The sequence below is a fragment of the Glycine max genome, chromosome 6, assembly GCF_000004515.6.
Source record: "Glycine max cultivar Williams 82 chromosome 6, Glycine_max_v4.0, whole genome shotgun sequence".
Lineage (NCBI taxonomy): Eukaryota > Viridiplantae > Streptophyta > Magnoliopsida > Fabales > Fabaceae > Glycine > Glycine max.
In genome coordinates, this window is record NC_038242.2 from 8,651,987 (window position 1) to 8,678,045 (window position 26,059).

The 26,059-nt window shown below is 32.3% G+C and overlaps 3 protein-coding genes across 5 annotated transcripts; 2 read left to right on the forward strand and 1 right to left on the reverse strand.

The window, feature by feature from the left end:
- Nucleotides 1-4,161: 4,161 nt before the first annotated feature.
- Nucleotides 4,162-9,363, forward strand: LOC100810421 (beta-1,3-galactosyltransferase 7). Of its 3 annotated transcripts, none has more exons than XM_006581499.4 (11): nt 4,162-4,411; nt 4,569-4,668; nt 4,782-4,834; nt 5,052-5,269; nt 5,427-5,490; nt 7,217-7,289; nt 7,386-7,506; nt 7,635-7,722; nt 7,837-7,962; nt 8,332-8,441; nt 8,772-9,363. In XM_006581499.4, the coding sequence occupies exons 1-11, from the start codon at nt 4,320-4,322 to the stop codon at nt 8,918-8,920; spliced, it is 1,194 nt and encodes a 397-aa protein (XP_006581562.1). In that variant the 5' UTR covers nt 4,162-4,319; the 3' UTR covers nt 8,921-9,363. The 3 variants fall into 3 exon arrangements, with proteins under 3 accessions (XP_006581562.1, XP_003526605.1, XP_040872329.1); XM_003526557.5 differs by having other exon boundaries at nt 4,163-4,411; nt 5,061-5,269; XM_041016395.1 differs by having other exon boundaries at nt 4,166-4,411; nt 4,569-4,834; nt 5,061-5,269.
- A 4,557-nt stretch (nt 9,364-13,920) lies between these two features.
- On the forward strand, nt 13,921-23,467 carry LOC100810958 (vacuolar protein sorting-associated protein 9A). The gene is made up of 5 exons (XM_003526558.4): nt 13,921-14,148; nt 14,253-14,400; nt 16,647-16,817; nt 21,237-21,416; nt 22,426-23,467. The coding sequence occupies exons 1-5, from the start codon at nt 14,057-14,059 to the stop codon at nt 23,236-23,238; spliced, it is 1,404 nt and encodes a 467-aa protein (XP_003526606.1). The 5' UTR covers nt 13,921-14,056; the 3' UTR covers nt 23,239-23,467.
- Nucleotides 17,658-20,797, reverse strand: LOC106798924 (uncharacterized). The gene is made up of 3 exons (XM_041016396.1): nt 18,616-20,797; nt 18,413-18,531; nt 17,658-18,288 (listed from the first exon to the last, which is right to left on the reverse strand). Exons 1-3 carry the CDS (start codon nt 19,064-19,066, stop codon nt 18,097-18,099), a joined length of 762 nt encoding a protein of 253 aa, XP_040872330.1. The 5' UTR covers nt 19,067-20,797; the 3' UTR covers nt 17,658-18,096.
- Nucleotides 23,468-26,059: the final 2,592 nt, after the last annotated feature.

Sequence of the window (26,059 nt, forward strand, 5' to 3'; positions counted from 1 at the left end):
AACACCACACAATGATTCCCAACAAAAAATGGTCCCCAACTAAAACCATATTCGCAATATTAAAATAAAAAACAATTGAAAAATAGAAAACAGTGCAGTTTAAATAAGTGAACACAAAATAGTGTTTGAACGAACCTTTCCGCGACTACCACTACCAACACCTCGAACAAGGACAACAATCGCCACTAACACCGACGATCACCGTAGATCACATGCAACCCACTTCTAGATGACAACTACCACCAACCGATGACTACCACACAACTTTTAGACAACAACAATCACCACCATCACCAACGACCGCTATGCGCACAACCCACTTTCGGAGGATGCCTCTTTTGGACCTTCCTCCACGTATCAGAGGGATGTACACCGACCTCACTATCTATTTTGGTTTTTGCAAACCTTAGCAAAGAGGATTTGGGGATTTCAAATTACTTCCTCTATGCGGCTAAATTAGTAAGGATTATTTTGGTATTTTAGAAGGAAAAAAAACTAACACATTGTGGCTAATGGTTTTGGGCTAGGAAAGGCAAAAGAAATGCAATTTTAAGTAAGGGGTCCCCGTGTAATAAGTGTTAAATGGAGGGATGCCTATAATTTGTTCTCTTAAATTTATCACTTGTAATTTTATTAAAATTATAAAAAAAAATGGACCAACGAACTAACCCACTTTATTATGAGCCCATCCCAATTTGAGCCAACAAAAAATTTAGGCTTATCCAAACTAAAACAAGCTCAAAATTAGATTTTCATAATTCATACAAGATCACTTTACCCCTCATATAAAAAACTCCACCTTTCTTTCTTCCTTCTTTCCCTTACATGCGCCCTCCTTCTCCTCATCCTTGTTAAATACACAATGAAAACACGATTTTGTTGTGATATTTGTTAAGATACATAACGGAATCACATTTATGTTTTGTATTTTTAAAATGAAAATTAAATACACAACAAAGACACAATTTTGTTATGATTTTCGTTGAGACACAATGAAATTGATGTATATTCTTGTGCTTTTTGAAAAAAAATACAATAAAATTATATTTCCATTGTTTTTATGATTATTTATTAATTAGAATTAAAGTCACATTTTTTAAGTAATCAAATTAAGTGTGATATCATTTATCATTTTTAATAGTACTCAATAAATTTTTTAATTAAAATTAAATTAATTTGGATACAAGTTAACATTTATAAAGGCAATCACATGAATTATTATAAGAATTAACTTTATTAACCATAATCAAAGATATTATTTTGATTACAATTAAAAAGAGAGATTTATGTCATTAATAATTTAAATTTAAATAAAAAAGGCAATTTGTATTAAAATTAATTCAAGTAAAAAAGGTAATTTAATTTTGTAATTATTTTTTCGTGAAAAAAATACCTAACCAAAAATACTGGGAAATATTTGTACACATCCATGTATTACAATGGGAACATGATTTTGTCATGTCTATCGAAAAAATATAAAACAAAATCACAATTTCATAATAATAAGAGAATGCGGAAATTATATAACAATAAAATCATAATTTGTTGTTGTGCATTTTATACAATAAAATCATGATTTAACGAGAAGGATAATCCTGAAATAAAAAAAAAATCCCTCATTAAGGATCAACAACCATTTCCATAACACTAATACTAACTCCCTCAAGCTAATCATCCCAAGCCATAAATTGAGCCCATTTTAATACCCCTATTAACAAGTCATGGTGATTTTCCGTAACAAAATGCTTTTGTAAGTTGTTTCTCGTTCTTGTTGTGACCGCTAAATACATCAGGCTTGTTATATAGAAGGACAGCTAGCACAGTAGGATTTTACTTGTAAAACTTATTCACTGATTTGTAAAATTGATTGCTTGCTTTCAGGCTGCTGATGATGATAGGATAATAGGATCAACGCTTCCATCCCTCTCTTTTTTGAACATGTCATGAGATTGCCTGTAGATGAAATATAGTCAATTATTAGGGACCCTGTGGTATGGGAATATAAGATCACTGAATATGTTTTAAATGTGTGCCCACCTGCATATCTTTGATGTTAAAAAATTTTCTTAACATGTGTGCATTAGTTTAAATGACAGATAAAATGAGACAGTAATTTTATTTCTATATTTTCATGTTTTATAAAGAATAAAGAATAATAATAATATATGTATTCACTATCTAATCAGATGCTGATATGATAAGTTTACTGTTAACTTTTTAAAATGATTATCTTAAAAAGTCATGAAGAGTAATTTTTTATTAGTTGATGTTGTATTTCTTTTACAATAATAATGCATGCATATTTAATTCTTTTATCTCTTAAAAAAAAAAAAAACTCTTTTATGATTACTAACTGTTAAATTTTGGAATAATAGTAATTGAAAAAAAAGTCCGAACGCATCTTGCTAACGGAAGGAACAGTTAAAAAAACCCAGAAATTATTAGAAATACTACTATTATTTAATCAAATACTGCTATTTGGCAGTGGCAACACTTGCTCTTAGCTGACTCTAAAGAAATCTCTACTTCTCGTTTTATTTTAGTGTAATTTCATTTTTCTGGACTTTAGCCCCGTTGAATGTATATATAAAATATAAAAATCTGTTACGGATGATTTATAACATCTTTAATGGCCGATGACCATACATGAGCAATAAAAGTTTCAAATATAAAGTCAAGGAGGAAACCAAACGGCAGTACTGTCAAATAGGACCTTTATGAAAAATATACGATCCCATTTATAATTTTTTAAGGAACCATTTATTCTTTTTTAAGAGGTATTCTTGTTTTTCAATAAAAAAAATCAAACGCAAATAATGGGTTTCTTTTTCCTCTTAAAATCTAGTGTGTTCAGATCCTTAGAATCTCACAAGCATAATTCAGGCAAAAATTGCCAAAAAAAACTAATATGCTTTGCTCGAATGCACATAAAATATACAAAATAAAATAAAAAGGAAAAAGATAAAAATAAGTAATTTCTTTATTTTTTGAATTAAAAAATATTATTATTTTGTTAAAAATAACCAAAACAAGAAAAATATGACCATATTAAGTAACTTTTGTTTTATTTTTAATGTAAATGTGACTATGTAGATAAATAGATAAAAATGTCGTGAATGATGAAAAATATTATCCAAAATTTTCTAAAAAAATGAAAAAATATTATTTAAGACACTTTAAGAAGAAAAAAATAAAAATAAAATAAACACATTTTATAAGAACTAAAATAAAAAAATTACAAAAACAAAAATAAAAACACACTAAATTACGGGAGAGAAAAAATTATTTAAACCTAAAATTTATTATAGAAACAAAATACCTTTCCTTCTTTTGTTTGGAAAACTATTGTTTTCTTACCACTAATAAAATGTTTACAACAATACAAAGTACTTGACACAGTAATTTTTTAATCAAGGGCTAAGATTTAATTTTGATTTAAGATTGAAATCATAACTGAAAGTACAATTTTACTCTTAAATGAGTCAAATAAGTTAAAAAGTGATTAGTTGAGTAAAAATAAAAGTCAACTTATAAATACCTCTTAGTTATACAAAAAAATATCTGCAGCAATTTATAATTTAAGATTTTTTTTTAAAAAAAAGCACGTTTAAATGCCGAAAAATTAGTGAGTAAAGTAAAAGGAAAAAAATGAATTAACATAAAACCACTATTCTACTATTTAAATACTTACATCGTACATGGAAAAAAAGTTAATTTCATTAGGCACCCTAAATTAAAGAAGAATAAATACTAAACAAAAATTATTCTACCATACTTCTAATAACTTAACATAAACAGGAAACCTAACACAAGTAGTGCACTTCATTCCGTCACATTACATTTAATTTCATCTTGGTCCAAAAGGCACACAAATGGTCCTGAGTCTCAGATGAACACAAATCTAAATTCAAAGGCTTGACTTGTGAGAAAGAAAGAAAGGAGACGCCGTTTCCTACGAGACACGCACATCGTAACGTAACAGTAATTTGCCAAACCTTTGACAATCGACACACAAACCGTGTCCACTGTACACGACACATATGAGCATAACCGGCACTGTAACTGGTTTAACGGCCACCATTTATTTACAACACGGTTAAATTAAATTCCAAATCTTGTAACCTTCCTATTCATAAAAAAAGTATAAAATATAGCCACTCCAATCGCATAAACAACGTATCTGCGTTGCAAGTTCCGAGTTCTTGCACTCCTTGGACCAATTCCTCGTTTTGACATTCATTCCCAGAAAACTTTTCCACACACCAAATTCCAAATATACCAAAATTCCAATTTTCCTTCACAAAGAACACAACACAAACATGAAGACTCGCACCTCTGCCAAAATCTCTGCAACATGGATTCCAATTTTCTCTGTCTTTTCCTTCATTATTGGTATGCTCGTCACAAGCAGGTCTCTTCCTTTCCCTCTCTTCTCTGATATCTTAACTTTTCAAATTTTGTATTTTTTTATCTGTGAAGTTGGAAACTTGGGTTTATGGGTTTTGATTTGAAAAGAATTTAAAACATTGTTTTTGGTCCGATCCTGGAAATTTTTCTTTGGGGTGCAGGATGTGGGACCCACCAGAATCAAACGGGTTGCTTCTTGCGCAGCATCAGCGGGACCAACAACAACTACAAGTGATCTCAGGGGATTGTGCTACCAAGAAGGTAATATGTTTTGCTTAATCTTTCTTATTCTGTTTTTTCACAAAGGGTTTCAAATTGTTTTTTTGCTTTGTTTTTTTTTTTTGAAAAAAATCTCTTTGTTTTTTCTCCATCAGATGTTGCCCAAGGATGCAGTGAGCGAATTGCAGAAAACCCATGAAGCCATTCAGTGAGTGCCACATAGAATCTATTTTTTTGTTTTTTATGCGTGAGAATCGAAGACAGTGTGAAGGGATTTATAATGGATTTATAATAACTCATGTACCTTGCTCAACCAGCTAGAACCTTGACACCTGGAATCTCTTTCAATTTCTCTGGATTTGTTTGCAATTCAAGTTTTTTTTTTTATATATATAGAATTGATTTTTGTTTTAATTTCTTGGGAGGCATGCCAGAGCTTTAGATAAACAAGTTTCGATGCTTCAGATGGAACTAGCAGCAGCTAGGAGTTCTCGTGAGAGTGGGATCTCGGATTCTAATTCTTCAACCACCACTTCTGGGGAAGGTGCTCCAAAGAAGAAGGCTTTTATAGTGATTGGCATAAACACAGCTTTCAGTAGCAGGAAGAGGCGTGATTCCGTTAGAGAGACTTGGATGCCTCAAGGTAAAAAAATAAAATAAATATTTTGTTTTTAACAGTCAACTATAAAGGCACAGAAATTTCTAAAAATGCACCAGAATTTTCTCATCCCTATTTGTAAGGGGATAGCGGTGCTAATTGATTCTAAAATGTTGTGTTTTTAATTGGCGTTTTTGATCAGGTGAACAACTTCTCCAATTGGAGCGGGAGAAGGGAATTGTTATCAGATTCATGATTGGTCACAGGTAATTCCGGTTAGGCCAACTGCTTGAAATTATAAAGACAATATTTGGTGTGAATCAGGAGAGAATTATAGCATCACTCTGAGAAAATAGTGGAACACTAGTGTTATTAATTTGAGTTAATATGACAACACGAAAAGATCGTTCCTGTTTGTTTACCAGAACTAAATTGCCTATGTTAATACTGCTAATCTTTTTTTTTATCAGCAAATATTAGTTGTTAGTTTGATAGTTTTTATTAGCGAGAAAATTCAAACCCACGACTTATCCTTCTTTCCACCCTTTACCACCAAGTCAACCTTATATCTTCTTTAATACTACTAATCTAACTGCTAGATGAAAAAAATGGTCATGTATTAATCAAATAAAGATTGGTTACTCGACTCTTAACCATGGATTATCACGGCACTTGAATGCTTACCTTAATGAACTATGATTGACCACATAAGTGGCTTCTAATGTCAGTTGGATCCCTCCGCAGCCCTTTGTTAATCAAAGACTCTTACGGCATATATATTGAGATTGTATATGACCTGATGCCAATGAAGTCTATACAATCTCAATATATTAAGTTTTCTTTTTATGAGCTCTCAATGTATTAAGTCTGTATTGTCTAATTTCAAATTGCGTTGGGGGAGCATCACTGCTGGTCACTTCTTGTATCCATCCATGTGATCATCCTATCCTCATCCTATATCACACAGCAAGAATACACCACACACTCCCAAGTCCATAAAGATAAACTCCTGGGAGAAGAATTAAATTGCTTCATGAAAATCATACTGCAATAAGCACCCATAGTTAACTTCATACCTCTAGCTTTAGGAGACAAATCATGGGATAATAAGAAAGTATAGAAACCGAGGAAATAAGGAAATTAATCCTAAGAGATAATCTAAGATACTCAAAAGTATTCTAAGATAAAATATTAATATTATGGGATATTTTTTATATACTCTAATTGTTTGTACTCTTCCTAACTTGTGAGACTGATTTAGAAAGTTGGATTTTTCCCAATTGGAAAAACTAGTATTAATTTCCATGTTCCGTCAATATAGGCATATTCAAAACTTTTATCTATTTTACTATAATGTATTAGTATATAGCCTAAAAAGTGCTTCTTAATATTTTATCTATAAAAAGTGTTAACAACAATACACTCTCTAACATACTTCTTACACATCTCTGCTATTGATAAAGAACTATTGGAAACTTCAAAATCATGAATGAAGGCTCATTAAATAAGGAGTGAGACCTACACAATTTTGTAATTTTCCATAAAGTTCAATTAATAATGAAGAGTGTGTAGAATTAATTTTGCAATTTCTCTTCATCTATTTTTTGGCATCTCAACCTTTCAATCCTGTGTATGTCCTTGGATGGTTGTGTTTAAAACATCATACGATCAATTGTCTATTTGTAATTTTGTTAGAGTGGGGTCTGTGTTTTTATTATTTATATGACTCTAAGTATGAGATTTTACTTTTTAATCTAGCAAGTTCTGAAGGAAGAGGGGTACTATTGTAATTTAATTTCTTTACCTTAAACTGCACATGCTCCTTAGCAATGTAACTCTGGACTGTTTGTGGAGGGATGGCTATTATTACCTGTGCCAAGAAACTTTTTAATTAATATGTATATTATCCCATCTAAAAGATGAAATGTATATATGGGTTGCTACTTAATGGTAACAACATTAACATGGGTGATATTGCCATTGTCATTGCAGTGCAACTTCCAACAGCATTCTAGATCGAGCTATTGATTCAGAAGAAGCTCAGCACAAAGACTTCCTTCGCCTAGTAAGGCAGATCTTTGTTAATAATCAAAAAAATGTGTGAGAAAGACATTGGATAATCTGGCAGGAGTGTCATATTTGATTTTACTTTAACTTGTAGGAACATCTTGAAGGGTATCATGAGCTGTCTGCAAAGACAAAGATTTTCTTTTCCACTGCTGTTTCAATGTGGGATGCTGATTTCTATGTCAAGGTGGATGATGATGTCCATGTCAATTTAGGTACATGCTATCTCAAGATTCTTGATTTCTTTCTTGTGCTTTCCTTGCCATTTTTTCCTTTACCACCTTCCTCTATCCCATTTCTCTCCCAAATAAGTTTTAATATTCCAACATGTGTTGCTGTTTAGGTGTCCTGGCAACAACCCTTGCTCGTCATCTATCAAAACCCAGGGTCTACATTGGGTGTATGAAATCTGGACCTGTCCTTTCTAGAAAGTAAGTCAACTAGACTTCTATGTGTGCGCATAAAATATTAGCAAAGAGGCTACTCCTCTTCTATGCTTCCCATTGTGGCTTTGTATTTATGTTTGACTTTGTTTTGTATTTTAGGGATGTCAAATACCATGAACCTGAGTTTTGGAAGTTTGGAGAAGAGGGGAACAAATACTTCCGACATGCAACTGGGCAGATATATGCAATCTCAAAGGATTTGGCCACTTACATTTCCATCAACAAGTACGTATATCATTTTTCGTCCACTACTTAACTGGATATCTTCTGATCTCGGTACCATAACTGTGTATTTCGCACAGGGATTACCAGATTAGCAATTGTTTTCTGTATTTTCTGCCAAAGAAAATCTTTTAATATAAAATTAGGCCTTAAACTAAATTTGTCTTCGAGCAGAATGATAGTTCTGCATATTTTGCTGAAAGCAAAATACTCATTTTGCATGATTTGATTAAAATAAGAATTTTTTGTTTTCATAACTTAAATTTTCCTAATATGAAATCTCAGTTCGGGGATCAGTCCATGTTTATATATTTGTCATAGAATATTCTCTTACATATAGAAATTTCACGTGGATTCTAATTACGACTGCAGGCCGATTTTGCATAAATATGCTAATGAAGATGTCTCGCTTGGTGCATGGTTCATTGGTCTTGAAGTTGAGCATATTGATGACCGCAATATGTGTTGTGGAACTCCTCCAGGTATATAACCTGAAAATATGTAACCAACAAACACTCTCTACTGCAATATGTTCTGCCACTTAGTACTAGTATTTGTGACTTTGTCATACACTCATACTGCACTACATGATCGACTTCTATATATTTCAACAAGTGAAATTTCTTCTTATAATAGCTCTCAGTATCTCTCTTCAAGTTGTTCTAGATAGAAGTTGCTTCGGTTAGATAAGCGTGAAGAAATCACTACTAAAATATAAAGATGATCAGTTCAACTAAGTTTCTCTATCCCCACCTTCCCCTTTTTTTTCTTCTTTTGGCCATGATTCTTATTTACGTTTAATGTTCATGTAGACTGTGAGTGGAAGGCACAGGCCGGTAACGTATGTGTTGCATCATTTGATTGGAGCTGCAGTGGAATTTGCAAGTCAGTGGAGAAGATTAAATATGTCCACTCAAAGTGTGGTGAAGGAGATGAAGCTGTTTGGAGTGCTTTATTTTAGATTGTTTCAAAGGGAGATGGTTTTTTCTGGTTCGGAGAGGGACTGATTATTTAATTGCAGCTGGGACAAAGTCAATTTTCAGATTTGAGATGAAGCAAATAGATATAACATGAAAAGATCTCGTAACTGTTCAAAACTGGTTAAGCAAGGCTGGTTGATCAATTTTTGTGGAAGCTGAAGTTGGCAATTGCATGGATGTGGATCTGAGTATATAGATATATTGACTATACCTTCCAAGCCTGTTCTATTCTTAGTGTGGGAGGTATGATAACTATTCTTGGTGTTATTGTAACAAAGTCTGTTCTAGTTTTGTAATTCCTTTTATATGCTATTTTTTTTTCATAGTTGGGGTGAGATTGGTTATTATGCCCTTTGTAACGAGAAAAACAATGTATTTATAGTTTTGCTAACGCGTTAAATATGATCACACTATTTTGATGTAATTAAAGGATAAAATTTAGTTAATTAAAGATATAAATATTGATAACAACAAAAGAAGGCAACTTTAACTATTTCCACAGAGAGAAATAAAGAATATGTTCATATCTTTTTCTATTTTTATGAGTACACTGGTAATGGTTGTATAACTATTTCCATTCTCAATGTTTTTTCAAAAGAAAATATAAATGATGCTTTCCTCTTTAGATTATTTGTTGTTTCTTCTTCAAGAAACCTGGGATATGGCTCATGTCAATGCAAGGAGAGATTTTGTTGGTTGTTAATTGGTTTTGTTCTGGTATCACCTATAATACTTTTGAATGTAATCTTATATATAATATCAAATTGTTTTTTATATAAGTTAACTCATGTAAAAGTCTCCAAGTATATACTCAAGATTCTTCTTGTAATAAAATATAATGTTTACGGGAGGGTGACTGTTAACTGTGAGTTTTTTGTGGAAATTTACTGCAATGAAAATGCCCATTGTGGGGATAATTTTTTTTGTGGGTCTTATTCTAATTTTTTTTGCTCTTTTTTTATATTTATAATCATCCAACTAAAGAAAAATATTTTTTCTTATTTTTTTCAATATTTTTCTCTTTAAATATGTTCAAACAGATACATAGTAATAAAATTAAAATAAATAAATAAATAAATAAAAGAAACTAAAATTGAATAAAACTATTTCCACTTTTAGATAAAAAAAACTTACGAATATTTTTCATGTTTAGTGAGTACTGACTTCAGTAGTGTGATTATTCTTTTTTCTAAAAAATTTGATAATTTGTTTTGTTTCATTTTTCATTTTCATTTTAAAAATCAATAAGCACATCCATCCACACACATGTACCTTAATTATTTATAGCAATTAATAGTGATTGACTAATGTAATGTAAAATGTTTTTATGAATTCAAATAATTATAAATTACTTATACACAACAAATTTATTAACTTTCATAATGATTCTCGTAAAGTTTATATTGATATATTTTTTATTAATTAATAACATAAAAATATTATACTATTAATTCATGAAAATTAAATTCTAATATTTTAATAAGAATAATATAGGAAACTATAATATTTTACTATTAATTAGTGTTAGTGTCTTTTTTTTATTATAAAATAGTGATGCAGGTGGGTGGGGGTGGTGAAGGAAAAGAAAAGTAAAAAATAGGAGATAATAGATAAAGGTTCATGATGTTTGTATGATCCCTTTGTCGGCTGATTTTATTGGGATTAGATTTACTCGTAGGGTCAAGCTGTAGTTCTTTCGTTATTTCGTACAGTATAAAAAAAATGATAAAGGTCAATGATGAAGTTAATTATGGAGCTTAGGGACTTGAAGTGCAGGTACATTTAATTGACAAACTCACACTTGGAATGGCAAGTGATTGCATGCTTCACCATAAGGAAAGCTCATGTGCACTGTGCATATGGCAGGGATTCATGCGACACATATTGTGTCCTGACAATTATCATTAATAAATTTCATTCGTTTATAAAAATTCTTTTCTTAATATATATATAGTGATTGATCTACAACTTTTTTTGTCAGTGGGACAGAAAAATATTATATTACAAGAACATGAGAGAAATTGAAAAATAGTAAAAATTAAAAAAGATTAAGTGGGTAAAATAAGTATTAATTTATTTTCTATCTATCTTTTATAACTTTTCACATCCATCTTCTTAAAATAATAATCTTATGGGAGTACAAATTTATTTTTATGAGAATTTTTTATTTATTTATTTAACATATTCAAATAAAACAAATTATTTTGTGGAGACAATTACTCTGTATATATATATTCACACAAATATTTTAATTTGTGTTACTTTTTACCTGTTAAGATTCATTAATTATCCACTTATAATTAACTTTGATGTGTTCTTGAAAAAATCAGTATTTTTTTTCTCTTATTTATTTTATAGACTTACTTTTTATGATCTCTCCTTTCAATGAAAAACGATAATTAATTGTTTTTATTTTACTGCGTGTCAGAAATAAAAATAAAGGATAGTAAAAATTTCTTTAAAAAAAAATTAATTCATATTACGTTGTTTCTATAAGAAATTTTAAAAAATATACATAGAGATTTACTTTTCATTTCATATTTTTTTATATTTTTATTAAAGTCGTGAAACAGTTGACGATTTCGTTTAATTTTTCTCCTTAATTATAATATTATATTAATAAACTTTATTTATTGCTTCAACCATGTATAAAAAAACGTTAACATGTACAAAAAAAACATTACTGCTTCAATCGTGTACTCGTCTTAGCTGTATAACTAGTATGGTATGGTGCCTACGCACGCACGGGTGGAGATGAGTGTATGCTGATTGAGTTTAATAATAAAATTTATTAAATAATGTAGATTTATATGAATGATGATTGAAATGTAATTTTATTTATAATTTGAATAAAAATAGAGTTGAATATAAGCTCACAATACAAATATTACATATCTATACTTGGAATGAAAATGTTATTAAAAATTTTAAAAACTTTATAAAGGATAATGGAACAGTAAAGAATATGTTGTGATGATATAAAATGATTTGGTATATAATCCACTTACCTTAATAATTGGACTAGAATTATGTTAAGCAGCAAAAGTAGATAAACCTGTTGATAAGAAAATATATAGATAAACTTGAAGTTATAACTAGTTCATTCAACTTGTCTTGAATTTGTTGGTAGGATAATTTTGATCAAAAAGAGGTAGAGCTTCAAAATGACACCATTTGCTGCTAGACAAAATGTATATTGGATTGATAAATGGAAAACATAATTCACACTGAATATAATAAATAATATCTATATAAATAGATCTTAAAACTAAGAGTAATCTTGTAGCAGTCAAAATACAAGAAAATTTATGTACAATGAAGTCAGAAAACCTGTAATGAAGTCAGAAAACCTGCAATGTAATTGAAGTTAAGAAAACTGGCAATATAGATAGATTATGATTTTTGTGAAATATTATAAGAAAACAGTACCTGTCATAGATTCTGAAACACCTTGAAAACTACATTAGTTGTTGTACTCAAGGGCTTTTTATCTTTATCATGTATTATTATTTTTAGTTCATTTTTGCTTTGCACCTAGAAAGTGCTACATAGGACTTGTCATGACTAAATATTAGTCTAGGCAGATATAGTCCAACACTTGCTAATAATCGACAACTAATAATAATCATTTCTCTAGCACAATCTCGCAACATGATCAACCACAAAATCAACTTGTAAATTTAAGTATTTTGTGCAATACCAAAACATATAGAGAAAATGCTCGCATTTTTTTTGTAACTATTTTTGTAGGAAACCAAAATGTCCTTTCCCATCTAAAGCACGATCATCAAATGCAAAACGTATCTATAGTGAAAAAAGTAATCTCTCATTCTGAATATTAAAATCACAACAGAATCCTATCTGCAGAAACTACAGACCACTCACGTACATTAATCAAATCATATCGATAAGAGTAATAAGAGCTTGAAATGAAGGAAAAGAGGAAGAAATATTCAAATCATTCACTCTTTTCCCGAAAGCTTGACTTTATACTTTTTTTTATATACCTAATAAGACAATACTATTAAAAAAAAATACTTTGTTAACAACCGTACCATTTTTTTCTACAGGGCACATAAGGTCTTTGCCTGAATTGAGGTTAACACAAAACTCAGAGTTTATAATCACGTTCTTCTTCATTTTCGAAATAACATAAGAGAAGCTTGAATATATGCAGTGTGTGTCAATATACAGGTTGGAGATAATATAAGCTGTGACACCCAACCCAGCTGAGAGAGAGTGAAAAATATCTAAGAAAATGAGAGGGAAAAAATCTAGAATCACAAAAAAAATTTAAGTAGTCAGTATTTTGTAACAAAGCTTGATTGATAAACATGCAAAATAAATTTCATTAAAATGAATCCTAACCAATTACGTTAAAAATCTATCAATTAACTTACGTAATTATTATACTATATTATTTTGAAACAAGATATTTTTTTATATTAATTTTTTTAAAACATATTTTAATTAAAAATTAACATTTTAACTTCTATTCGGCATTAATATAAAATAATTTTACTAATTATTTTTTAACATAATAATTTATATATTACTTAGTACATCATTTTTTTAATATATGAAGTAAAATATAAATATTAATTATAAAATAAAAAATACTTAATACTTATTACCGCTTGAGGAGTATTAATTACCACAAAAAACCAAATATTACAAATTTATTATAAAAAAGTACATTATAAATCACATGTTATAACAATTATAAATCTAAAACAATACTAATTAAATAAAATTATAATATCCAATTTAATTAGATTTTTATAATAAGATTTAAAAATCCAATCAAACTCTATTTTTTTTTTAGATTTTTGTTTTATCCGTTTAAGTAGTTTTGGTTTTTTTTATCGGTTGGACGGTCGACAAATAATTTGATTCGATTTTAAAGCTTCTAATTTTTTATTGGTTTAACATTAACATTAAACTCATATTATTATTACAATTATAATAATATAACAATAACAATTATAATAATAATACTCCGTAGTAGTTAAGAAGAGGAAGTATCGAATAAAATGTTTGGATTTTGGGTGAAAATGAGATAATAATCGTGTTGGATCGAGTCCTCCGTCTTACCGGTGTCAACGAGGTGGCGGAGAATGGAAAACGCCGACGTTTTCTTGGGCTTACACGACTTCCTCGAGCGCATGCGGCAACCCTCCGCCGCTGAATTCGTCAAAGCAATCAAAAGGTTTTTGGTTTTCGCTTTTCTCTCAGCTCTTAATATGCTTTACATTGCGATCACGATTTAGAAGTGAATGGGAACCCTAACTAACGAAGTGAGATTTTTCGCAGTTTTATTGTTTCGTTTTCAAACAATGCTCCTGATCCCGATAGGGACAGTGCTGCGGTTCAAGCGTTCCTCGCGAAAATGGAAGCGGATTTCAGGGCTCATCCACTTTGGGCTGGTTGCTCCGAAGAGGAACTTGAAAGTGCCGGTGAAGTCAGTTTCTGCTTAAATCATAAAATGTTTTTTTTTTTTTTACTTGTTGCTATCAATAAATGAAGATTTTTCAGTTTTTACAGTAACTAATGAATTACCGAATTCTGTAAAGCACAAATGAAGATTAAAAGTATAATAAAAAAAAATTAGAACTGGTCAGAGGGCAGAAATGTTAAGGACGACTAGCGAGCCTGCCAACAGCAGCAGTATTATAGCACTTATTTATGAATTGCAGTGCTGGGATTGTGTCAGTTAATCTGAGATGATTCTACCATTTTTCATTCATGAAACACCCTTGGAATTTGAGTGAGATGTTCACGAGCACCAGAAAGCTAGTGCAAACCCACAATTCTAAGATGGTATTAGAACCTCTCATAGCGATCTATTGTTGGGCCTATTGTGCCACCCGCTATTGTGCTGCTATCGGACCACCCACGGTCCACAGATGTTCAGTCCTGCAAACTTCATGCTCGAGATGTTCAGTCCCCAGCGTGAGGGGTGTGTGTTGGAGATCCCATATCGACTAGTGATATGACTAAGTTAGTGTATACAAGTGAGGTGCAAACGTCACCTTGTACAAACCCACTTTCTAACACTAATGGAAATGAACTAATGAATTCTCATCTTAAGGCCTGTTTGTGTCTTTTTAAAGAAAATTGGTGATTTGAAAAACTTGTTTAAGATTTTTATTATAATTGGATAAGTGTTTTGAGGAAAGCAATAAAAGCATAAAAGTTTCTTAGTGCTTTAGTCAAAAGTTAAAAAAGTAGTTTGAGGGAAAAAATCATTATAGTAAAAACACTTTTTTGAAAGCTTATTCAAACAGACCTTTAGAATCTCATCAAGGGACTTATGTATTGATTCAAAATAATTTGAAAATGTAAACTTCATCATAGGAAGGGAACTATGAATATTTAGGAATATACAAAAAGGCTATGGAAAATGTGTTGTCATAATTTGAAATCTTTAACTTGTAGTGGTGTTGGCATTTGCATGCTCTTTATGCAGTCTACTTATTTCAATGTAGGATCTACTAACTTTTGGAAATATAGTTGGGATGATCATTTTATTCTCATACCATATATTTTAACATAAAAGATAACACTTAAAAAATAATTTTCACTACTAAAATATTATGTTGACATACTAATCAATTTCCCAGTCACTGCTGGTTCTCATTTTTCCTCCTTAGCTTTCTTATCATTTACTCGTGTTCCTTAGCTTTGTCAGAAAACTCATGCATTTATTCTATTATATAATCCCCCGTGGGTGAGTATTGGCATGCAAACCTGGCTTGTCATGGATATCTACCTCAATATGAGACTTAATAACAGGTGCTTTTGGGATGTGAGGTCCAATATTATAGAGAAAATTGGAATGAAATAACAACAACAAAGTTTTATTCCACTAGGGGAGGTCAGCCACTTAAAGTATACAGTAAGTGAGTGAGTGAGTGAGATACCATTTTTTTAAGACTTGTTAGCCAATGTAAAGAAGGTTGTTATACTTCAGTTGCAATATTAGGTAAGCAAAACATGGACTGCCCTGGATGTCAACATAACGTTAATGGTGAGATTTAGGTTTGATGATGCACAATATGTATATTCTAGTTGACACAAGTAGTTTTGGATAAGAAGCAAGCAAGTTCAAGGCTCATGTATTATTGTAGGTGTTGAATTCGAAGACTTTAGGTAGGGAAGGAGAAATGAAGATAATAGAGAATAATAAGATTGATATTATTAAGATGTAATGAGATGGTAACAAAAGACAACCTGATAGACCTATTTATACTAAATATTTAATCCCGTTCCAATTAAATAAATATATAAAAGAAAAATAAATCCTAAGACATCTTCTAGGATACTCTAACATATTTTAAGATATAAAATTTTTTATCAGATAATTCTTGGATTTTCTAGTAGCTGATCTAGTCACTCAATCTGCCAACCTAAACTCCCATCCCTACCATTTTTATTATGAAAGTGATTTTAAGAAAGCTCATTCTTTTTTGGTTTAACTAAACCATGGTGGTTATAGACAGGTTAAATAAGTTTCAATAGTACATGTAGTTTTTCTGAGATACAACATGATTTCTTTCTACTAGGGAATTGAATGCTAGCTCCTGCACCTATGTTCTTTGTTACTCATAGAAAACATTGTTCTATATTCTTCTGGTAAAATTCTGTTAGTATATAGTGTTTCCCATTTGTCTGATTGCTTTACCTCTGTGTTTTGTTCATATACAGGGACTTGAGAAGTATGTTATGACAAAGTTATTTGCTCGTGTATTTGCTTCACTTCCAGATGATGTAAAATTTGATGACCAACTTTCTGAGAAGATGGCTTTGATTCAACAATTTATTCGACCTGAAAATTTGGATATCAAGCCAGTATTTCAGAATGAATCATCATGGTTGGTGAGTCACATTCAAAACTAATTTTACGTACCTCTCTGTATACAATTGTCAGCTAAGTTCATTTTCCTCATGTTAACAACATTTTGTCACTTAAAAAGGGACACTAACTGTAATTTATGTTTAATGAATTCTTCTATTGTTTACCATTGTTGCTAAAACATCAATCACAAATGGTTCTTAATTCTTCCCATGACTCTTGTTTGGTTTTTAATGCAATTGTAAACCTTTTGGTGTTGCTCATAAACCAATAATTGAACTTATTGAAATATACATGATTAATTTCTATGTTTGAACCCGGTACATGGCACAACAACTACCTGTTTTTTTGACATGGGACATAAGCACCTTAGACAATGTGGTTTAAGTTCATATAATAGGGATCCTTATTCTTTTTTTTTTGCACAGCAAAAATAGATAGTATTATATATTAATCAGTACTAGGGATCCTTATTCTTATACTTTAGTTTTAGCACATTATAAATGCTGATCTATGATTCTCCACTTTTTTCTTCTTTGTTACAACTATTCTTTTTGTTGGGCCATCATTTCCCAATGCCTTTAGATTGATTGGTTCTTGGGTATGTCTCACATTGGATTTCAATGAATTTAGATACATGGTTGTTGGGTTTGTTCTAAAGTTTGATGGATGATATTCTTGATTGCTAGCATAGTTGTCAATACCGGCGTAGCGGCCGACCCCAAAAGTGGGATAGCGGATAGCGGGATGACCGCTATTCTAATGTATATATATATATATATATATATATATATATATATATATATATATATATATATATATATATATATATATATATAAGTTCAAAAACAGAGAAATAACTCAAACCATAGTTACTTAAACAAAAGTTACAAAACATAAAGTAGAAAGTCAAGCAAATAAAGGGCTTTAATCCCTCTAAGCTAAAACCTAAAGTAACTATAGTAATAGACAAGTGGACATTAAAATTAAAATAGAGAAATGCAAGTTTCTTAATACTAAATTACTAATCAGAATCAGGAATCTTCGTCCTCTTCAAGATCTAAGTCATTATATCTTCTTGAAATTCATTACTGTCACTGGCATTAGAATTGTACTCTTCTTCCCCCTCATCTCCATTCTCTTCTTCCACTTCCACCACTTTTTTTCCTTTTTCATTTGTAGATGCAGGTGCAGGTGCTGCCTTGTTTATCTGTGTTTGACTCCTTGTGTTTTTTAAAGGTTCACCAGCCCCAGTTGCCTCAGCAAATATAACCAGTTCAAATCATCACCATTATCAAAAACCTAATCATTACCAATTTCTTCTCCTTCCAATTCTCCCAATAACCACTCATTGCTATCATCAATATCATTTAAAGCAATAGGATCAATCACATCATGACACTCAAAGCGATCTAGAAGAGCTTGGTTATACTTAACATAAACCAAGTCTTGAAGCTTTTGGTGCTCAAGCCTACGTCTCTTCTTTAAGTGAATCTATAATAATTTAAAAAACATGAATGTTAGTTACTTAGTTTCAATTTCAGCTTCTAATGTTTCATAATCAAATTAAAAATGTTCACTTTCATATAATAGTTAATAGATTAAGTGATTAACTTACATGCTCAAAGGTACTCCAATTACGCTCACATCCCGATGAGCTACAAGTCAAACTTAGAACTTTAATGGCAATGGTTTGCAAGTGTTGTGTTTTCCCTCCATACAATTTCCACCACTCAGCTGTAAAATGCAATTCATATGCATTAGCATTTACACAGATTATTAATTAATCATTTAAATTTATAAGTGAACTTTCCCACTTACTAGGAGATATTTCAGTCCTTGCTTTCATTGCTACAGTCATACCAAACCTCTCTCCAGCCCTTTTATACACTAGCAATTGTTTGTGAACTTCAACTACAAAATTATCATCTTCACTAAGCCTATCAATACATTTGTAGAGGCCATCCACCACTTCATTATCATTGTGAATGTTTGGATTGGTGTAAAAGAACTTCGGATTTAGATAATAACCCGTTGCATGCAAAGGGTGGTGAAGTTGGCAATCCCATCTTTTATCAATGATTGCAAGGATATCCTTATACTTCCCTTCATTGTTATTGAAAGCTCTTTGAATTGCCTCGTTGGCCCTATCCATTGCTTCATAAATGAAGCCCATTGCAGGTTTTTTTTCATTATCCACCAACCTCAACACACTTACAAGAGGCCCCATAGCCTTTAAAGTGTAGACAACATCATTCCAAAATGATGACATAAGAACAACATATGTTGCTTTCTTCCCCTTGGGCTCTTTGCTGCCTTAGACTTCAACCATTCATCCGAAGCAAACATCTTTCTAAGATTGGCCTTTTGCTTATGCAATCTTTGCAAAGCTAAGAAAGTGTTAGCAAATCTTGTAACTCCGTGTCTCACCAATTTAGTTTTTTGTGTGAATTTCCTCATGGTGTTCAAAGCCAATGTATGGTTGTAAATGTAGCCTACAAGCTTGATGCCTCTTTGTATAACCCTTTTTACTTTTGGGATCTTTCCAATATCTTCTAGCATCAAGTCAAGACAATGTGCAGCACATGGAGTCCATGGTCTCGTGACTTGTAAAATTTTACCTAAAAAGACCAAAATCAATAAACTTGTATGAATAATGTAACAATTAAAAGTTATAACTATAAAATAAAAAACTTCATTAAGCATGATTGAATTCTCTCTCGCCAACACATAATTACTTCCATTGTCCGTCACCACTTGAATGACATTCTTTTCTCCAATCTCCTCAACAAAGTTATCCAAAAGCTCAAAGATCTTCTGATCAGTCTTCATGTATTCAGAAGCATCCACACTCCTCACAAATTGTGTTCCCAATGAACAATTTACCAAAAAGTTAATCAAAGTTCTATTCTTCCTATCCGTCCAACCATCTGACATAATTGAACATCCATATTTGATTTGCTCCTCCTCATGACCCGTCAATAAGCCCTTCGTGTATTCCAACTCTTTTTTAAGGAGTGGAACTCTCAATTCATGATAGCTTGGAGGCTTTAAATGAGGACCATAGGTTCCAATCGCTTGAATCATCAACTTGAAACTTTTTGATTTAGCAACATTGAATGCTATTCCATTCCTAAAAAAGAAACGAGCAATGTACTGAACTGCCCTGTCTCTTGATGCCTTGTTATAAGATTCATTTACACTTGTTTGTCTCATGGTTTTTTCCAATTTGATACTTTCTTCAGGTTGTTTGGAGAACAAAAAATCAAGAGGGCCTTTTTTATTTGTGGTCCTCTTCTTGGAAGCAGTTGATAAGGCTTCATTTGATGTTGTTGGAGGTTTTTTTCCACTTTTAAGTCTTGCAATCTCTTGGATCCCATCTTCCTCTTCGTCGTCTTCTTCTTCTTGTGTTGCCTCCATGTATGCTGCAGTTTCAGCTATTTTCTTCTCATAAGCAGAAATCATTTCTAATTTAACATCCTCCGGTACTTTCTTACAAGAACCCACATCTCCTTTTATTTGAAGTTGATGCCTTCTGGCTCTAAAATTTCCTCCAGTAGATGTTTTTTGACAAAAATCACATGTCACACTCTTCCTATTATTTTTATCCTTTAAGTTGTTCCAATTCCAAAAGACATCTACCTTATCACCCGTAGGCTTGAACATTCCAGTTGAAGACCCCTCTAAATTGGTATTCTTTTGTTGATCAGAGGATGCCATGGTTTTGCTTTTGCTAGGCAGTAAGCAGTAAGCACAATAAACAAGAACGGAACAGAGTCAGAACAGAAGCCAGAAAGGAATAGAGTCGCAGGTGTCGCAGGAACGGAGGATGCAGTAACTCAGTATGCAGGTGTCGCCAGAACAGAAGCCGGAACAGTGTCGTAGGAATGGAGGATGCAGGCGTCACCGAAACGGAGGATGCAGGCGTCGCAAGTGTGCAGAGCAGCAACGGCGGCGCTAGGGTTGAACTGTTGAAGACGATGGAGCCCCGATCGTCCGAAGACCAGCTTATACGAAAAAAAGCAAAAACCTAAAATACCCTCACATACCCTTATTAAGTGAGGGTATTTTTGGAATTTCCAGTGCTTCGAAGTAGCGGTGTGAAAAACCGCTCCAGAATCCGCCCCGCTCCGCCGCGATAGCAGCCGTGACCCAAAACCGCTCCGCTACAGAGGTGCCCGTCGCGGATCGGGGCCGCTCCGCTCCGCCCCGCCGCTATGGCCGCTATTGACTACATAGATTGCTAGGCATTATATCAGTTTGTAAAACCAGAATTTGTTAATTGCTGGCAGAAACAGTGGAAGAATTCTTCCTAATTTGTATACTTGTATTTTTACGATGTTTTGGCTACTAAAAATTATAAGTTTGACTTCTTCATGGTTTTGTGTATATACTCCTCTGTCCAATAAATCTTATATGTTGTATCATTCTTATGGTGGCAGCTTGCACAGAAAGAATTACAGAAGATCAACATGTACAAGGCACCCAGGGATAAACTTGTCTGTATTCTGAATTGTTGCAGGGTTATTAGCAACTTGCTACTTAATGCTTCGGTTGCTTCGAGAGAGAATCCTCCAGGAGCTGATGAATTTCTTCCTGTGCTTATTTATGTAACCATAAAGGTAATCCGAATGTTCCATTACAAATAATACATGCATAATTCTCAAGTAGAAATAATTTGGCTTGATAGAATGGCATTATTACTTCCTGCACTTTTTATAAAATTATGGGTATGACTTGTGAATGTGCACTTCTATATTTCCTTTTTCCTTTTTCTATCATGCCATTTTGCATTGTTTTTCTTACTTGTAGTTGTACAAATAAAGCTTGTAACTCTTTGATGTTATGTAAAGCCACTTGTGGCTTATTTCACAAGACAATGGGCAAGTTGGTTACAGATTCGCAAAAATGATTCTGATGTGAAATAATTTAGTGGTTATTTTTAGATTTTTTTAAAAAGCAGATGCTAGTTTATGTTTTTTTACAACCATAAAAATCACTTTTCTCTTTAGAAAAAAGAAGCAACTGATTTAATGATAAGCTATTCAAAGTAGCTTCTGATTTAATGAAATTTTAGGTTCTTTTCAGCGTCTGATTATTTGAAAAGTTGAAGCAAACACATGAAAAACTAAAAATTTTTATTATTTGTTAAAAAAGAAGTGATTCTCTTGCAAAAAAAGCTGTAACGAACAAACCCAATATCATCTTGCATCCACTGGTCCAGTCATCATGGCATGACCATGTTGCCCGTAAGTTCCAATATTTTTTGCTTTAAAAAACGCAAACCATCCATTGAGCCGCTCATGGTGCTGAGCTATATGACCTTTTCTTCTGAAATGCTTGCTATCAAAGTTATTTGATTTTAGTTTTTGCTCAAAACTGAAGAATAATGAAGCTGCACAAGTCAGACTTCTGTGAGAGAATATATATACAGTTGTATATGGTGTTAGTGCATCCTGGAAGGATAGAATTTGTCTTTATACATGGCTCACCAGAACTTAGAAAAAAGAATATTAATTATGAAGAACAACTATATATTCTCATAAAAACTATTGTTAAGTTTCATTTTAATGTAACATACATTTTTCATTTTGCAGTTTAACAATATCTTCTAAATGATATACTATGCAGGCAAACCCTCCACAACTGCACTCAAATCTACTGTACATACAGAGGTTTAGACATCAATCTCGATTGGTTGCAGAAGCAGCATATTATTTTACAAACATGCTCTCTGCTGAGTCATTCATCTCAAACATCGATGCAAAAGCCATTTCAATGGAGGAAGCTGAGTTTGATGGAAACATGGAATTTGCTCGTGCTATGCTTTCGGGTATTTCAGCTGATACACAAGATCCTGGTTCACCTTATCAAAATGATGGACAGCATCCAAGAGCAGAACCCACTAAGCACAAAGCTTTGAATGATAATAATGACCCTGCACTACGAACTCCATCATCTGTTGCAAAATCAGAAAGCAAGAAAGTGACTTTTGCAAATGAATCATTGATCACAAAAGTTCCATCGCTCTCGGATTTGGAGAATAAAGGGGCAAGTATGATTTTAAAGGAGGATAAGTTGAATGAAGTTTTCGGGGAGTTTCCATATTTGTTTGCTAGTGTAGGTGACCTAATGGTTGGTGATGTTGAAGACCTGCTAAATAATTACAAACAACTTGTTTTCAAGTATGTCTCTCTTTCCAAAGGGTTAGGAATCTCTCCTACATCTCTTCCACCATCGAATTCCCAAAATAATTCTGAAGACCATGCTGAAACCACAATAGATTCTTCAGACAATGGACCTCTAGATGACAACAGTAAATCAGAAGAATCTATTGATACAACAGATGATAGTTCAGATAAAGTTACACTTGAGGAGCAAAAAATTGAATCCGATCTGCCGAAGGATGACCTTGTTGCTCCTGAGGGTGATCCCCCCTCTTAACTAATCGGAGCTATCTTCAACCATTTTCTCCCCGTTTTGTACCCCATTTTTTCCACCCGTTTTTCCTGTAAAATTATTTTTATGTTGTCCGTTGTCTGGTAGCTACACTCGTTCCTTATGTTTATAGGGATGGCTGTACCATGACCACTATGCCTCGGTAACATTGTTCTTGAATAGATTTTAGACCTGCAAAAAATAGAATTTTACATTTGCTTTTGCGATGGAAAAAGAATGTGAAGATGCAAATCTTGTTTTGTTCGATTTACCCCGTGTACGTTGAATATTGATGAACTGATATTTAACCGGGTCGGATATGTATTAATGTATTTACCTCGTTATGCAAGTTTTGTTGTAATGTTGGATGTGAAAACTAATATAAATGGTGGTTCTGTCTGCAGTATCAAGTATCGACGTTTGGTTAATGTCTTTAAGTTGAGATTTCAGCATCTGTTCTTGATCTTTTGTAATCCTAATTCAGTTCCAAAATGCCTGTAAATATGAAAGAAAACTTGTAACTACAGCGTAGATGGGGACATATTGGATCTTAACCTAATAACCTGTACATGATTGCAACTTGCAAGTTACTATCGTGAACGGGTAAATAACCAAGCCTATTACAGTTTCTAGGGCTCAGTTGCAAGGGAATGGATTAACGGTTGATTTAGTAAATTATTTCATTCCCCTGTTTATTTTTGTCTATATTTCGTTTCCTCAAGTGTAAACTGCAAAATACTTGAAGAGCATACGAATCACTGTAATTGGGCCTCAGAGCTGGAAACTCAGATCACCCTCCCCTGATAGGCTTTTACTTCCTGCATCTCCAAATTTTATAATATCTCCAAAGCATCCTTTAGTTATCTTGCACCGACTAGATCTAACCCAATCACCAATCCATATACAAAGGAAGAAAATTAAATAATAAATATGAATGAAAGGACATAATGCATATACAGTTATACTAGTTTCTTTTCCATGTTTAAAGTAAAGGAGGCTTGATTGGAAATTTGGAGGAGATACGTGAAATCATGCCCACCATATCAACAGAATAGCGTATGCTTCATTTGACTACGCTGGATAGCAACATTACTTTGTCTCTTTCTCTTATATTCTTATAATAAGTTTTATTCCCTTAATAATGCAGGCATTATATAAGGTATACCCGCCCTCTTTGTAAACCACGTGCACATTAACTAATAGTTGTGGCCAATTTGTGTGAGGGAGATCGATTCTCGAATAAATAATCCTATTCCTATTACTAACCTATAGTTGAGATTCACTGTTCTATGATCTTGTTCAGGGTCAAATAAACTTCTGACTTATCTGACTTGTTATGCAGCTACGCTTCTTCTAATGCATACAGCATGCCAAATGAATTTCTTCGGTAAACGAGAAATTAATTGGACAGTTTGAATAATAATAATCTATCATCAAGTACGTGTAGTTTGTGTGGCAGAGAGATCGCAGTTCAAAGACATATATGTCCTCTTCTTTAAAGACAATCTTTGGTTATAGCTATGTTTTGTTGTTTACGAGTAGGCATGCCTGTTTTCACTTTACTATTGTACTACTATGAATAATTGTTAATTATTTTTTCAAGTTTCGTTTCGTTTCCCTTTATTTTGGAACACAATCTACTAAGTTTTTGGTCTCTTAACACACCTTCAATTTCTCAATTCCAAAAGCATGGTGGTTATGAGTTTTGATTGATAACAGAGAGAGAAAGTTGATTCCAAAAGCAATTTTTCTCTTGCTTCTCTTCGAAGTTATTCAGCCATGATAATACAAAGCAAAATATTATGAGGAAGGAAAGTGACATGATCGCATGACCAACCTAACATTGATACAAGAGGAGTTCTAATAACATATTTATTTAAATATATTATTTTTAATTGATTAAAATTTATTAAGAATCATAAAATCAAAAAAAAATTATTAAATATGATGTAAGATCCACCAACTTTTGTTATTTTCAATCAATTTCAACTAATTAAAAAAGTATATGTAAATTTGTATATAAAAAATGTGTTCTTATCATTTCTTGTAATATGAAAGTGTGTGAAACAAAGCAACTGCCAATACTCTACTCTGCCAAGCGTGCCTCCAATTTTCCACAATTTTAAGCTCCCTCCCCGTTACGTCTGTTCTTCACAATCACAAGTTAATTATATAACACAAATTATTCTCTACTCCGTTGAATGCCGTCAAAGCATATTTTTGCTGCTTTCCTAGCGATTAATGCCAAGTATTTTGATTAAAATTTTAGAACTTTACTATTTAGGACTTAATTTTTCATTTTTATTTTTGCAAATACGTAGGAATTAAATTGATTCGTTTTAATTTGAAAAAATCTATAATATTACCCAAAGGCTGAAAAAGTATTTAAAACTTATTTAGCAATAAACCTTCCATTCAATGTATGTGAGGTATTTCAGTCCAATTGTGATATTTAAAATACATTTTTGAGGATTTTTGTTATGAAGCAGCCCATACACAAGCAGCCCATACACAGTACAAACAAAGGCAAGGAATTACCAGACAAAGAGGAAACAACCATGCATCCAAGAAGCAAGAGGCAAAGCATCAGGCCACAATACCTAAAGGATTTCATAACTAACTCTGACAAGGGTCACTGAGCTGGCGCGTGAGTAGTGGCTAGGGGAATATCCTGTCTGCTATAGAGGCATCTTTCTGTTAGGATAATCCCATAATCCGTTAGTGTTAGCACCTTCTAGGATCTGCAGAGGAAATTAGCTTGAATTAGAGTAGCATTTCATTGCTTATAAATTAACAACTCATGTAATGCAAAATTCAAGCAGAAATA

Coding starts and splice junctions, on each gene's coding strand:
- LOC100810958 (XM_003526558.4), top strand. CDS start 14,057: ATGGAAAACGCCGACGTTTTCTTGGGCTTACACGACTTCCTCGAGCGC. Junction 14,149..14,252: donor TTCGTCAAAGCAATCAAAAG/GTTTTTGGTTTT, acceptor GATTTTTCGCAG/TTTTATTGTTTCGTTTTCAA. Junction 21,417..22,425: donor TTATTTATGTAACCATAAAG/GTAATCCGAATG, acceptor TATACTATGCAG/GCAAACCCTCCACAACTGCA.
- LOC106798924 (XM_041016396.1), bottom strand. CDS start 19,066: ATGTCATCATTTTGGAATGATGTTGTCTACACTTTAAAGGCTATGGGG. Junction 18,532..18,615: donor AAGGACTGAAATATCTCCTA/GTAAGTGGGAAA, acceptor TGCATTTTACAG/CTGAGTGGTGGAAATTGTAT. Junction 18,289..18,412: donor ATTGGAGTACCTTTGAGCAT/GTAAGTTAATCA, acceptor AAATTATTATAG/ATTCACTTAAAGAAGAGACG.
- LOC100810421 (XM_041016395.1), top strand. CDS start 4,355: ATGGATTCCAATTTTCTCTGTCTTTTCCTTCATTATTGGTATGCTCGT. Junction 7,290..7,385: donor ACAAAGACTTCCTTCGCCTA/GTAAGGCAGATC, acceptor TTTAACTTGTAG/GAACATCTTGAAGGGTATCA. Junction 8,442..8,771: donor GTGTTGTGGAACTCCTCCAG/GTATATAACCTG, acceptor ATGTTCATGTAG/ACTGTGAGTGGAAGGCACAG.